The sequence below is a fragment of the Eleutherodactylus coqui genome, chromosome 4 (assembly GCF_035609145.1).
Source record: "Eleutherodactylus coqui strain aEleCoq1 chromosome 4, aEleCoq1.hap1, whole genome shotgun sequence".
Taxonomy (NCBI): Eukaryota; Metazoa; Chordata; class Amphibia; order Anura; family Eleutherodactylidae; genus Eleutherodactylus; species Eleutherodactylus coqui.
Genome location: NC_089840.1, coordinates 208834695 through 208850146, shown reverse-complemented (window position 1 = coordinate 208850146; position 15452 = coordinate 208834695). Strand labels below are relative to the sequence as shown.

Sequence of the window (15452 nt, the reverse complement as noted above, 5' to 3'; positions counted from 1 at the left end):
GTTATAGGGTGTAGGATGGACATCATTTGCACAATGGCACCTTGCTGTTTCCACAATCCCTTTGATCCAGCTCCTTGCTAAAATCCTACAATTACCATTATATAAACTAACTTCTCCGGGGATGTTTATATGTTGATTTCCATCTAATTCATAATGCTATTGGCATTACAATTACTCATAGGGATAACTATTATGTAAAGGGGTCTTCTACTTTAGACAGGCTTTTTCTTCTTCTACATATACGCAGTTACGGCATAGGATCATAGAAGGGGGTGACAGATTGAGAGTCACTTGTAATTAGATAAGGGTCCTAAGGTGTCTTGCATTTACGGTTACAGTATGTTGTATTCTGTACAGACATAGCAGAGCCGATTTTGTTACTTAACCGCTGCTCTGTGTCCAAGAACAGAAAAAAGCACCGCATCTGTTCAAACGTATCTACTGTTGCACTGCAGCTCAGCTCCATTCACTTGAATAAGAATGAACTGCAATACCAGCCACAGCCTATGGACAGGTGTGGTGTTCTGTCCGGAAAAACAAACAAACAGATTCTTGTTTCCCAATACTGGACAGCAGCTACATCTTTACCTGTAGAGCTATATAAAGTTACAATACAATATATTGTAAAATGGCATTGAATTGTGCAGAGACACACCAACTCTGCACTGCAATACTTTTATACTATTATAATAATAATAATGAACCACTGTAATCTGAATACTCTGCACTTCTACTGGTTATTATAATTGCTTGCTGGCTCTTTCCAATAACAACCCGCAAAATTGTGAATGCACTCTTATACACTACACCAGTGTTTCCCAACTCCAGTCCTCAAGGCACCCCAACAGGTCATGTTTTCAGGATATCCTATAGTGAGAACACCTGTGGCAATGTCTGAGGCACCGACAATAATTACATCACCTGTGCAATACTGAGGAAATCCTGAAAACATGACCTGTTGGGGGTCCCTGAGCACTGGAGTTGGGAAACACTGCACTACACTATTAAACAGGTAACAACTCAGGAAAAATGACAGGTGGACACATGCGTTAATTTCTTCATTGCAGTTATGACAAAAATTTGAATTTTACCAGAATAAAGCAACCCTCCGATTTCAGGGCGAAATTCTGTCCCAGGACCTGAGGGGAAGGGGAGGTATATCGCCTGCAGTTGTTCTTCTATGATGTCTCCCCAATCCACCAGTTCCAAGTCCAGTTTTTGGCCATACAAGTTATTTGAGGCAATCTTCAGACTACCAAATCCCTAACAGTGCATTGGTGGTGTTAGACTACCCAGCTCTATACCTCCTCTCTGACTGGCCAGAGTTATTCACATGATCAGTACTGTCCAATCAGAGAAGTATACAGTGACTATTAGGTAGCTAGCAAATTGCTGCAGCCATCTTGGACAGTTGACAATGGAGTCTAGAACTGGCAAATTGGAGGAGCAGCAGAGAACAAGAGCTGCAGGTAATATACCCCATCCGCCTCCTGTCCTGGGACTTAGTTTTGTCCCAAAACTGGACGGTCACTTTCGAGATATTTCAGTGAAGAGGGAAATTGAAAAAAAGTAGATGACAGGTTGAAATGTCTTGTTTGAGAAACTAAATAGAATCCACAGAATCAACAGGCTTTAAGAAAATGATGAGCCTATTTACCTACCTTCGGATCACCAGTGAGAATATGGTCACTTTCACATCTACATCGGGGGTTCCATTTTTCTGCTCCATTCGGGGAATCCCCCGGCTGAACGAATCCATCTTATGACGGAAATCAATAGTGCCAAACGGACCACATTGACTATAATGAGGTTCGTTTGGTTTCTGCTCAGATATCCGGCATTTTACTTGTTGAAAAAGTCCTGCACGCAGTGCTATTTTTTCCGGTATTTTGTGCCGGATCTGCGATGGAGGTTCCAACACAGGTGTGAAAGTAGCCTAAGATATTTTGGTCACTGATGCTATAGCAAGCGATCAATTGTAAGCTGTATATTTGGGGAGATGCAGATCTAGACAGCTAGCTTAATAAACAGGTGACATAGATAGATACATAGTAGGGGAACAAACAGACTGATAACCAAACACACAAGATAAATAAATGGCCAATTCTTCCATACATTTTACATTATAATGAAATATCACAAAAATTCTAAAATTTCCAAAGCCTTGTCCTTGCCCCTGCTCATTCATTAGGAAGAGAAGTGATACATAATATCAAATATGTGGTAATTAAATTGTCATGTTCGCATTCTTTTACTGCCATTTCATTAGTAAGCAATAAAACCATTGAAACTTTCTTCACTTACCGTCTGATAACATTTATTACCATAAATTAACTGTATACAAGTGTTTTTTTTTTAGTAAAAACATGATACCAGAGCCAATTTTAGCATTTCCATATACAATTCGGACTGGCTGTGAAGTGGTCTGATGGAGGAGTCACTTTTCCTAGGGTAGGGTCTCTTTGCACAAGTATGTGGTGACAGCGTATTACGTGCATGGGTTTTGCATGCACAATTTGCCATAGACTCCAATGTTGCCACTCATGCATATGCTTGAAATACGCATGCAAGAAAGATCGCAGCATGTTCTATCTCGGCACACATACACGCCAAGATGGAGATTTGCAGCATGGAGGTTCAAGCAGCATCCCCTACATCAGCTTTATGGCCATTCACATGGGCAGCTTATATTATATGTATATATTTCTTTACGGACGCAATATGGAAAGCATACAACCCCATTGATTTGCATTGGTATAGTCAGATGCAGCATGTCCTATTCTTGTCTGTATTTATGAACCAAAATCACCCATTAAAGTCAATGGGATCATTAAAAAAACCTGCAAATACATAGTTGCATGTATATATTTACTACATTTGACAAACATGTTTCCAGGAGATGGTGGGAGGAAAAAAGTAACATAAATTGAGGCATTTTGGGTTTTTGTTTTCAGTGAATACAGATGCAATGGGGACGTAAAAACAAGAACACACATCAGAAATGCATGCAGCACGCACAAACATAACGGTGCATTTTTTACCGATCGAAATTGCATACACCTGTGTGAACGATCTCTTATCCAGAAGAACCTACAATATATATAACGTATGTATATATTACTGTATTATAGCCATAGCATCTGCTGCCAGCTATGCATCATAACATTTAGCATACTTGGTAATATACATAGCGTATGTGAGTTATAGAAGCATAAGCCATACCTCTCCTCCAATGTGGCAAGATGGCAAACGTTTTGTGCCAGTTAAACATTGTCCCCCTCTGACAAGTGGATTGTTGCAGCTTGTTGTGCACTTCTGTATCTCTCCCCAAAGTAGTAACTTTGAACTCTCAGGCTGTACAATCCTCTTTGCTTTAATACTAGACTATAAAGTAGTCAACTTCTTGTTCTGTATCCATGATTGTCAGCATTGCTGAGGTCCCTGTTTTGCAATATGTACAGCCAGCTATCTAAGGAGAGACAGCCTTCCAGCTGGAGAAGGAACTGGAGACTGGATTCTTGTCTCTGCCACAGAGGAAACTGAGCTAAAAGCTCAATCAGTGCTGGCTCTTTCTGAACTGTAGGTGGCTCCCAGCCAGGAGTGACTGAAAAAAAGGGAGCAGCCCTTAGGAATGTATCTCCCTTGGTTGATAAGCCAAGACTGGATGGGTTGTAACTACCTCTGCTAGCAGAGCACCCCTGAAAATGCCTGAGATATGACACAAGTTTAACTCACACTCTGTAGGACATCCAGAATAATAGAATCCAAATCTGCCAGCGAAGTGGGGAGAGCAATGAAGGATAAAATCTACTGCAAACAAAGGCTTCAGCTATTGGCTCATGAGTCAATATTATTTTATTGTCACTCTATGTTCATGATACCGGCAAGTTTGTTTGCTCTTTTCAGAAGGAAGCAGCATTTTATTGCAGTACGCTCTTATCATTTTGCATTACGTGATTTTGTAACGATGCTACCTCTCTTCTGGTTTACTTCATTGCACTTCTTCAATGTTGCAGATTTCAATACTTTGCAACAAATTTCATAACTGCTGAATCAGATCTGGCGTATGAAAAAATTGTTTTAGGTCAAATTTACACCACAAAAATAAGAAAATGCTGTAAAATCTGAACGGCTATTTCTATTGTTAAGGCCAGCTTCACACGGACGTCTTTGAGCGTGCAAAATCTGCACTTACAATACGCAGTGAAGAGAGCCCATTGATTTCAATGCGTTTGTTCACATGCGTATTTTGCGTATGCATTTCGGCTGCTCAAAAAAAGATAGAACATGCCCTATCTTTCTGCTTATTTGCGAACCAAAAGTCTTCATAGAAGTCAATGGAGGGTGTGCAAAAGAGCACATAATATGCAAGGGTACGCGTGAAATACTGCGTAATTCTGCTGGAAAAAGAACACATCTAGAAATTATGAGACTGATTAGCCTTTCAAATGGGGTGTGTTTGTGTCCCCCGCGCAAAATAAATGTGCCCTACAAGCAGAAAAATCACAGTGTAATATGCCAACATTCATGCAAAAAAGCCTCATTCACAGCGCAAAAAAGTTGAGCTACGGCATGTATGCGATTCCGTCTGAAGCCGGCCTAAGGCCGCTCCCACAAAGTCCGCTTTTTACTGCAGCTTTTGAAACACCGCGCTAAACGCGGTACAACGCCTCCATTGATTTCAGTGGGGCTTTGCAGATCGAGCGCTGTCTGCTCTATTTTCATGCGTTTAAGCGCTTTTTAATGCACCTCATTACCCATCACAATGAAGGGGTGCCTTAAAAAACGCTGTCAAATGTAGTAGGATGTGTTCAAAAGCGAACCACAAAATCGCCCTAAAATGCTGCGGTTTCAAACGCTGCATTTTGGTAACGCATGTATGAGAGTGGCCCCTAAAGTTAGTTTCACATGAGCCTATTAGGGCGAGTTCACACCCGCGTTGTGACTTCAGTCATAATTTTGTCTCTCTGTTCTGTTCTTGCAGCAGAGACATTGGTTTCAACGGGTTTTCAAAATACTGGAAGTGAAGAGGAAAGCTTTCAATTTGCTTCTGTTTAAAGTTTCCTTTTTTTTCAACTGAGCAAACAGCGCTGCAGACTATGTGTTCCATCGTAAACGCAAACCTAATGGAATGGAAGCAGACTGAAAGCTTTCCGTTTGCCTTTCCGTTATTTTCTAATCAATGGGGGAAAAAAAGTGGAAGTGGAAAGTCATAATGCAGGTGTGAATGTAGTCTTAGGGCTTACTCATATGAGCGATACTCTTGCACGTGTTTTGTGTGATGCAGTGGGCACAAAACTTGCACAAATTTGAAATCCATTCTTTTGAACACACAAGAGCGATTTCTTTATCGAATGCTTCACATCGCCGTGAAAATAGCACATTGGCAAATGTGATATTGGGCTGTGTTTCTGAGCCCGATATCACGCTCACCCTTGTGTAGGTAGCCTTAGCAGAGCATGACAGATCCCTACAAGGCTCTGAGTTCAAGTCAGTACCCCCACAGTCCGGCCAGGACACTTGTCCATTTTATGAGCGCATAAATGTGCATGTAATAGGTTTCTGTAAAACTAACCTAAAGAGAGGCAATCGAGGAAACAAATGGTCACATTAATGACTCCTGCCAAGAGGTACCATAACTTCCAAACAACAGCCATTTTAAACAGGAGCCATTGACTGTGGTTCTGGATAGCACTCAGTGGGTACAATAAAGCATCTAGTAGATACTCTTACTTACAAGTCAGATTCTCCAAGATGCAGTAAAATTCCTTTGTGCGGACCAAAAATGAATATAAACAATATAATCTCTTTGCTGATGGTTCTGAAATGTAACCCATTGCTCTAAACATTATTTTGAGTCACTAGTAGAGATGAGCGAACGTACTCGTTTCGAGTACTTACGCACCCAAGTACCGCCATTTTCGAGTACTTCAGCACTTGGGTGAAAAGATTCGGGGGGCGCCGGGGGGCGGGGAGAGGCGTGGCGGTGCGGGGGGTAGCAGCGGGGAACAGGGGGGAGCCCTCTCTCTCTCCCCCCCACTCCCCACTGCTACCCCCCGTGCCGCCACGGCACACCCCGAATTTTTTCGCCCGAGTACGGAAGTACTCGGAAATCGCGGTATTCGGGCGAAAAAGGGGCGTGGCCGAGCACGTTCGCTCATCTCTAGTCACTAGTTATTATAATCATAGGGTTAAACTGGTTGTCCACTTTGAAAATCTCTTTCTATAAACCTCGTAAGGACATATAGCAGTTAAGAAAGGGATGGGTACGCTGATCAAGACCCACTCTATTATACATAGCACTGCTTAAAGGCTATGGAAACCTCTAGATTAATTTTTTGAATTTATTTGCATGTATTTTGGGCTGAAAGTATTTTTTATAGCAGTTTTTTTTTAAACATTTGGCCCAATTCCAATACACAGTAGGCCGCAGAATACACATCCGTCAGACTGTCTGTTTGATGGCTCGGTCTCTAGTCCCTCTCTTCATCTGAAGAATTTTCTAAGCCAATTCGTAATCAAATCAAAGTTCAACTGAATTCATCTAAAGGTGTCCATAGCCTCTGAGGTTAAAAGGTTTACAGTTTGCTGAATTGGCTGCAGAAAATCATTTATTCACTGAGACAGTAGGGTTCTAGTATTGTATAGATTAATTCACTGAAAAGGACCCACTAGAAAATCTAATTTTTATTATTAAAAAATAACTTTTATTTATCCTATTAAAAATTGACAAACATATATGACAACAAAAATGTTTTAAAAATAATGCCTCCGTTATCAATGCTGTGTTAGCAAAGAATAACAGTAATTTTGATATTTGTTATTTCTTTTGTGGAGGTATAAAAGTGTAATAGGGAACACCCTGAACTTGGTCTGTTACCCAGAGATACATGGGTCACAGAGTAACCAGTTGGCCCAGATTCGGCCTTGACTGTATTAAGGAATAAACCGAAGGTCTCGTATAATTATTCCACTATTTTGGTGCAGTTTATTATAATTTGTTGAAACTGGTACACACGTAGTTATTCACAAAAAAACGTGGATATTTAGGAAGATATTGCACTCCTAAGGCGCAATGATTGATATTTTTTTGCAATCGATACGCCTTCTTTTGTTAAAACGATCGACGCGTTTCCTCGGCTCCTAATTATTTAGCCGATTCATCAGGATCAAAGTATCATGTTGTATTATTGTCCACTCAGGGATATATAACTGGGTGTTTACAAGATCGCACGAGGGGCGTGATGCTCAAATTACGATAAAGAGCAGTTAATTTTCCTAGCAATAATAGCCCACTTTGGTTACCAAGTTAGAGGCTACTTTACTGGAAAAAGATGTTTGCTCAGATACAGATATGCGATTGAGTCTATGATGACGTCTGATGAGTTTAGGGCGCAATCATAGAAACATGTAATGCACTGCGGTGCTGTCATGCGTGTTATGTTTGCCGTTAAAGAGGCAATTATAGATGAGTGTATATGTTTCCACCATATAGTGCTGTAAGGTTATTCAAACGCCGAGAATGAGCTGAGGTAGCTGAATGAGCTAGATAACATTGCTCATTGAAAAGTCAGCTAACCACTGTATAGCTCAAATGAAATAATTGAGGCGCTATGAATCAGCTAAGGTAACTGACTGAATGAGCTAGATACTATTGCTCATTAAAGGTCAGCAAACCACTATGTAGCTCATTGCAATTGTTCAAGTGTTATGCATCAGCTGAGGTAGCTGCATGAGCTAGGTGATATTGCTCATTGGGGGTCAGCTCACCACTATATAGCCCATTGAAGTTATTCAAGTGCTATGAAACAGCTGAGGTAGCTGACTGAGCTAGATAACATTGCTCATTGGAAATCAGCCAGAATATCATGAGACACAGATCTCAGCGGTTGCTCTGCGATTGTGTGTGTGTGTGTATGTATGTACATTTGGAGTGGGCAACATCAAGCTAAACACTCCAAACGTTTGCATAGGCATGAATCAACTTAGGAGGTTAGCTGATTTCCAATGAGCAATGTTATCTAGCTCAGTCAGCTACCTCAGCTGTTTCATAGCACTTGAATAACTTCAATGGGCTATATAGTGGTGAGCTGACCCCCAATGAGCAATATCACCTAGCTCATGCAGCTACCTCAGCTGATGCATAACACTTGAACAATTGCAATGAGCTACATAGTGGTTTGCTGACCTTTAATGAGCAATAGTATCTAGCTCATTCAGTCAGTTACCTTAGCTGATTCATAGCGCCTCAATTATTTCATTTGAGCTATACAGTGGTTAGCTGACTTTTCAATGAGCAATGTTATCTAGCTCATTCAGCTACCTCAGCTCATTCTCGGCGTTTGAATAACCTTACAGCACTATATGGTGGAAACATATACACTCATCTATAATTGCCTCTTTAACGGCAAACATAACACGCATGACAGCACCGCAGTGCATTACATGTTTCTATGATTGCGCCCTAAACTCATCAGACGTCATCATAGACTCAATCGCATATCTGTATCTGAGCAAACATCTTTTTCCAGTAAAGTAGCCTCTAACTTGGTAACCAAAGTGGGCTATTATTGCTAGGAAAATTAACTGCTCTTTATCGTAATTTGAGCATCACGCCCCTCGTGCGATCTTGTAAACACCCAGTTATATATCCCTGAGTGGACAATAATACAACATGATACTTTGATCCTGATGAATCGGCTAAATAATTAGGAGCCGAGGAAACGCGTCGATCGTTTTAACAAAAGAAGGCGTATCGATTGCAAAAAAAATATCAATCATTGCGCCTTAGGAGTGCAATATCTTCCTAAATATCCACGTTTTTTTGTGAATAACTACGTGTGTACCAGTTTCAACAAATTATAATAAACTGCACCAAAGTAGTGGAATAATTATACGAGACCTTCGGTTTATTCCTTAATACAGTCAAGGCCGAATCTGGGCCAACTGGTTACTCTGTAACCCTTGTATCTCTGGGTAACAGACCAAGTTCAGGGTGTTCCCTATTACACTTTTATACCTCCACAAAAGAAATAACAAATATCAAAATTACTGTTATTCTTTGCTAACACAGCATTGATAACGGAGGCATTATTTTAAAAAAATTTTTGTTGTCATATATGTTTGTCAATTTTTAATAGGATAAATAAAAGTTATTTTTTAATAATAAAAATTAGATTTTCTAGTGGGTCCTTTTCAGTGAATTAGGCTGCAGAAAATCAACAGCATTCTACAATAAAGGGATTGTGCATGAAGGTTCAAGGAATCTAATCTACACAGAAAAAAAATCGGCAGCGTAAAGTGACCTGCCATCAGTTTATGCTCCAGATTTTCACAGCAGATTTCACCTCCTCGAATGAAGGTGGAATCCACTTCAAGATCAGTTTGCCGAGTTTTGAACAAAAATTGACAACTTTTCCATTTTTATCTTCAATCACCACTTATCCAAAAAGTAAGCAAGTGTGGTCTCCCAGGGCTTGATAGATTAAGGTAACTTACTCCTGAAGCTGGCGTAAATTGTGGCGCAACTCTATACTAACTGGTGGCTGACTTAGGTTTAATTTTCTGACGCGAGGACTGCCAAAAGAGGTGCCAAATTTATTAAGAGGTATATGCCTTTTAAAATATTTGGTGCATGCAACTTCAGCAGGCTTTATATTAAGATAGGCGTGCAAAATGCCTGTCCTCATAAATTTAGGACTTTTTACTAGTTTTTTTTATACTCAAATTTAATACTAGGGGCGGTGCTATGGATGTGAACCTGTCCTTATCAGATGCACTGCATTTATCCACAGCACAATAACGGGAACCTGTCATCAACTTGGAGCCCCATAAGTACGTCATGGGATTAAAAGGTGAGGGGAAGGCGAGTCCAGGGAGCTGTGTTTCGTACTCCATTTCAGTGCTGTGTTCCTATGACGTTAATGTGCACATACCGAATGATTGACTCTTTCCAGACGGCTCTGTGTGCGCACTCTCATATAGATTGATGGGAGAGCACATGCATGCACAGAGCTGTCTGAAAAGAGCCAAGCTGTGTGCATGCACCATCTTCGTGGCGATACAGCGCAGGAATGGAGCACCCAGTGAGTATGAAACAGCTCCCCAGACTCCCCGTTCCCTTACCTTTGAGCCCCATAACGTAGTTATATTTCTACATACCAGCCAGTATGCAATCTGATTTGCTTTAAATGGCACTTTTTTGCATGCAGATATCCACACGCATTGCTATCAATGTGATAGTAATGTTGCCGATCCGCGCGGTTTCTGCGGCAAATGGAGCATGCCGCATTTTTTCTCCCGCGCATGAAAAACGCAATTCTTTTAAAATGCCATCCGCGGGTGCAAAAATCCATTTAATGGACCCGCGGATGGCAATGATTCCCTATGGGCAAAATTCACTGCGGAATCCGCAATTCCATTTACCCAGTGGACGTGAGGCCTAATAACCTGCTGGCTCAGCCAAAAATGAACCAAATCAGATAGAGTGGAGAAGAATCTACAGTGTCATGGAATCCATACTTTGAATGTAGAAAGACACATAGGCATAACCAAAAGAAAAAGAATTTTTGTGATTTATGTTCTATACCACAGATTTTGATTAATGCCTGTTCTGATACTGAAAAGCAAATTGTACAGTGCATATTCTCAGCACACAATGCAGGCAGAATATGATCTCACTACTTAATGGAGGTGTCAAGGATTAAAAACATGGCTGCTGTCTTCCACTGCAGTGAATAGAGACGAGCAACAATACCACACTCAACCTGTAGAAAGGTACACTGTAGCTCTGTTCTTGGAAAAACGCAACCATGTTTTTCTATGCCTGGACAATCCCTTTAATACCCTCTAAACCTTATGCATGCAAGTGTATTACACTTTGTATAACCTCTGAGTTGTGCAGAGATAATATATGGAATACAGACCTTTCTACCGCCCTATTGTACTTCCTGTTGCAGTGGCGAGTTTGAGCAACTAGAAGGCCATAGTTTAGGGAAATGGTCAATAGAGAAGGGTTCTCTGTTGTGTGATAGTCTTATCATGCTCCACCTGAGAGGCCTAGTTAAAAAGAGGTGGGAGGTTGTTAGAGGTAGCCTTCTGAGCTCCAAGGCTTTCTCTCTAGTTATCCTCCTGAGAAGACAGGCCATGTGTTGCAGCAATGCTGAGATTACTGCCGAATTGACTAAGTCCGGTGCGGGTTTTAGACTTGGTTCTGCACCTTCTAGCTCACTAGGTGTGATGTAATATAGTCACATCTGTGAGTAATCACCTGGGTATTTACCTAGGCTGGATACTAAGCTAAGGTGCTGTGAATTGCCAGTTGCTCACTGTCTGATTAAGCCAAAAAAGAAATATGGGCTCACCTCACCAGCAGTATCTTCCAGTGTTGCAGGGAGATCTGAGATTCAACAGGAGCTCCGTCCTCAAGCAGCCGACGGCAAACGGCTAAATTCCATATAAAGAAAAGTAGAAGTGGCGAGGAGCTGCTACCGTTAAGCTGCTCACTGTCTGAGTTGGTAGTAAGTGGCTCCCATGGACAGCGTGGTCTCTGCTGTGACGTAAACAGAGGACGGCTCTGTGTGCTGTGGCTTCATCACCAGCTAAGAGTGGTGTTTCATTTGTGTTTCCTTTTGGGGTTTGCTTTGTCCTTTATTTTGTTAGCCAAGTAGGGTTACTTAGGCCCCAGGAACGAGTGCAGGCCCGCATCTATCGAAGCGATCAGTCTGCCATGTTAGGCAGGGCCCTCTCCCTCATCATCACGTATTTAGGGAAAGACTTCCCGTTTATTTTGTGTTATTTATTTCAGTTGCTGCACTTTGGGCTATTATTGTGCATAATCGCAGGTGCAGGTCCAGCACGTCCTTGGCGGACGTAACACCATGCATGAAAGAGGATGAGACGCATCCTGTGCCGATACAGGATTGTGATGTGAAGCTTCTGAGCTCCTAAGCTGAAAGAAGAGAGAGGCTCTGTGTGGTACACTACAAACCAAAAGACATGACAGAGCAAGAGTCGTCTTCTGTGCTGATATATTATTTCTCTTGGTATATGCACCGTTTCTGTATAGTTTTAAGGTGCTAGGCCAATTGTAGAGAGGCTATTGCTAAATGTTTAGGTAGAGGCCAGATGGCCAGGATTTTGTTGTATCTTCCTATGCACTGTAATGATGCTAAGTGCTGTGGATTTGCTGTGAAGAAATGATGCAATACACCTGGCAGAAGCAAGTTTTGAAGAAGTTTCTGGTAGTGGACTGAGTTCCTGAGCCTGTGTCAACCGTCTTGCAAGAAAAGATGGCAGTTCCAAGAGAGTGACTAATCCTTAATGCCACACTGCATATACCTCCAATTTCATAGGAGAAACTTGTGAAACTTGGCTCGATATCGTATCTGCCAACATGCAATGTCCCCACGGATGTGAGGTGTTTTTGTGTTAAAACCACCTCTCATCACTTCAGGGAATTGGCAAAAAGCCGTGATGGAGGATCACAGAGTATTTACCATTGTTTAAAGTGGGTAAACCTTGTATCACATCACACTCGTGTGCACCTCAAATGCCATGTGGTGATGTGCTGGCCCCATTGAATTAAATGGGTTATGCAATCCGAGGGAATGCCCAAATATAGGACATGCCGCAATTTCTTCCCATACCACAATGTATGCCCTACATTGCCCTATTCTTGCTCCTAAAATACCAGAACCACAAGGATTACTCTGAACGGTACAAAGTTACACGCAACTCATTCCAACTTTGTCATTGTGAAAACAAATTGCCTTGAGGTTGTAGAATTAAGTAGTTTAAAGGAAATCTGTATTGTTATTTTTGTCCTATTAAAGCAATATATGTGCTTGCGTGTCTAAACAAGGAATTCAGTGGTACCTTTTATTTTTTCAACCGAGGCTCCCATCCTGAGATATCGCTGTCAAAGTTCTTCTCTCACCATATGCAAATTAGCGGTGGACCATTCAACGGGTGGTCCACCTCTGCAAGCGGTCCAGGCTTATTCCCTGTCTCTTTAACGCAAAAATGGTCTCTCCTTTCCTGAATGATGCCTCCAGCTCTGCCCACTGGAGACAGCATGTGTTCCAACAAATGTGCCTGAGGGATCAGGCCTAAGTACTGTGACTTCCGAATGACATCACGCGCATGCGCTGCTTGTTCAGTGTGGCGCAGGCAGGTTTGGTGGAACACATGAAATCAGCATGTCTGTCACTATACTGTAGTGCCCGCAGCCCAGGCATCAATGGGGGCATTTTAGGTCCCTTTTACTAGTATTCACTGTATGTATTTCTTTTCCATTATTTACAATATAACTGACCTTGAGAAATTCATGTGGAAAGAAGTAATAAAATATGCACAAGAGAAATACCTGCTTCTTGGAGGATTGTGCAAGGCAGCAGATCAAAGCTTGCATCCATCATCAAAGACAGTTCTGCATTTCTGCCAAACAGCAATGGGTTTTGATACTCTCATAGAAATATCAACGAGGCATTGCTCAATAGCCTGAAGAGCCCATTATCCTAGCAGGAAGTTCAAGATTATACTATTAGAGGATATCAGTATCAGAATGTTCAAGGAAAATAAGAAAACAAGACTAATAATAAAGGAATTAAAAATAATGATTTTGAAGAGGGCACTTAGTTAACTTTACCTCTATTATTATTATTGCATTATTTTTTTAAATCCATGATTTATATGTATGGCATATAATAAACAGAAACACATATTAATCATACACATCTACTCTTCTGAAATCTCCAGGAGTCTTCTGGAAAAGGGAGTGATATACTGAACTATTGGAAGAGTAGTGGAAGAGTCTTTGCTGCCTGCACAGTAGTGCAAGTATACTTCCGTTACTGTGCAAGCACCAAGGACATCATCGTGTTTTCTGCCACCACTGAGTCACCAATGGTATGATTACAGTGGCCCAGCTTAGCAAAGGGGCATTTGGGATGTTAACAAATATAGGGGGCCTATGGCTGTCATTATTTCAGGGTGTATTGTGACTGAAAGTCTAAGTGCAAGAGGGTCTAAAGAAAAGGACTAGGATTTGGTACAACCTAAGTGGAAGACCGCCTAGGGATAGCAATAAGTGAAGCTTAACCCCTTAGTGACGAAGCCTGTTTGCACCTTAGTGACAGAGCCTAATTTTGAAAAATCTGACATGTCACTTTAGCATAGAATAACTCTGTAAAGGTTTTGCATATCCAAGTGACTCTGACATCTAGGTCATCTGGAAAGGATCCCCCAGTATTTAGTTTCTTGTCAAATCGGGGAATTACCTATCCTTATATTCTTGAGTGATCTATTTTCAGAATCAGCCTAGGGAGAATTTTGGTCTTGAGCGATTTGGACTATAGGCATTTTTGTGCATGGAGATGCTTCTGGCCTTTTTTAGCTGAATGCCGTGTCAAGCAGGTCAGAAACATTGGTATAGCCCTAAAAGGGTTTCCTGTTGTGCCCCTCATATATTTAAGGTTTCCGTGTGCACAGGAAAATAGTATTAAACACAGGAAGCGAGTACGTTTTTGGAGGTTCCAGTGATTTTTCCCCTCCAAATTACAATTTATTTTGCCATCCGGATGATGCCTGTTGTATTTATGTGTTTGTTAGTTGAAGCCTGGTCAAGTTGGTTTTTAATAGATTTACTATTAAAAGTTATATTTTAAACAAAAAAGAAAAGGATCAACTCAGTGAAATTTCAGAATGATAGATACCCTCACAAATAACCCCATTTAAAAAACTACACCCCTTGATGTACTCACTGAGGGGGTCAGGAGTATTTTGACCCCACAGTTTTTTTTTCAGGAGTTAATGCAATTTAATTAAAGGAGAAAGAAATAAAATTTCCTATTTTTGCAAATATGTCATTTCAAAGAAATTTTTTTTCTATAGTGCACATGAAAATGAGGATTTACACCCCAAAATGGATACCCCTGTTTGTCCTGTGTTCCGAAACATACCCATTGTGGAACTAATCTTATGCTTGTATGCACAACAGGGCCCAAACCAAAAGGAGCAGTCTGTGTTTTTCAGAACAGACATTTTGCTTGAAAGTGATTTAGGCCCCCTAGTACACTGGTAGAGCCGTTGAGTGACCAAAACGACCGAGAACCCCCACAAATGACCCCATTTTGAAAACTAGAATTCAACTTGAGGTGTACTATGTATTTTGACCCCACAGTTTTTGAATGAATCTAAGCAAAGCAGAAGATAAAAAATTACTATTTTCATTTTTTTGGCAACTATGTCATTTTAAAAATAGTTTTTTTTGTACAGCACATATATGAATGAAAACTTTCACCCCAAAACCAAAAGGAGTATTACGCTTCAACTGGATAATGAAGATCACGTGACCGAGGACCACTCACCGGGGGCCTCGGTCACTGTTCCAGGCTCTACCTTTAGTAGTCAGGAAAAAGAAGATTTTTAATTCCCTGGCCCTCCCCCGCTTC

General features: G+C 41.1%; 1 protein-coding gene across 2 annotated transcripts in view; it reads right to left on the bottom strand.

Annotated features, from left to right (window-relative positions):
* Positions 1-13417, bottom strand: part of LOC136625982 (uncharacterized) — a 66710-nt gene extending 53293 nt beyond the window's left edge. The window contains exon 1 of one of the 2 annotated variants that reach the window (XM_066600640.1): positions 13367-13417. In XM_066600640.1, the coding sequence (XP_066456737.1) occupies positions 13367-13415 (49 nt within the window). In that variant the 5' untranslated portion in view covers positions 13416-13417. Of the gene's footprint in view, positions 1-3222; positions 3529-13366 lie in introns of those variants that run through there. The other variant, XM_066600639.1, reaches the window with a different exon arrangement.
* Between the last annotated feature and the right edge of the window lie 2035 nt (positions 13418-15452).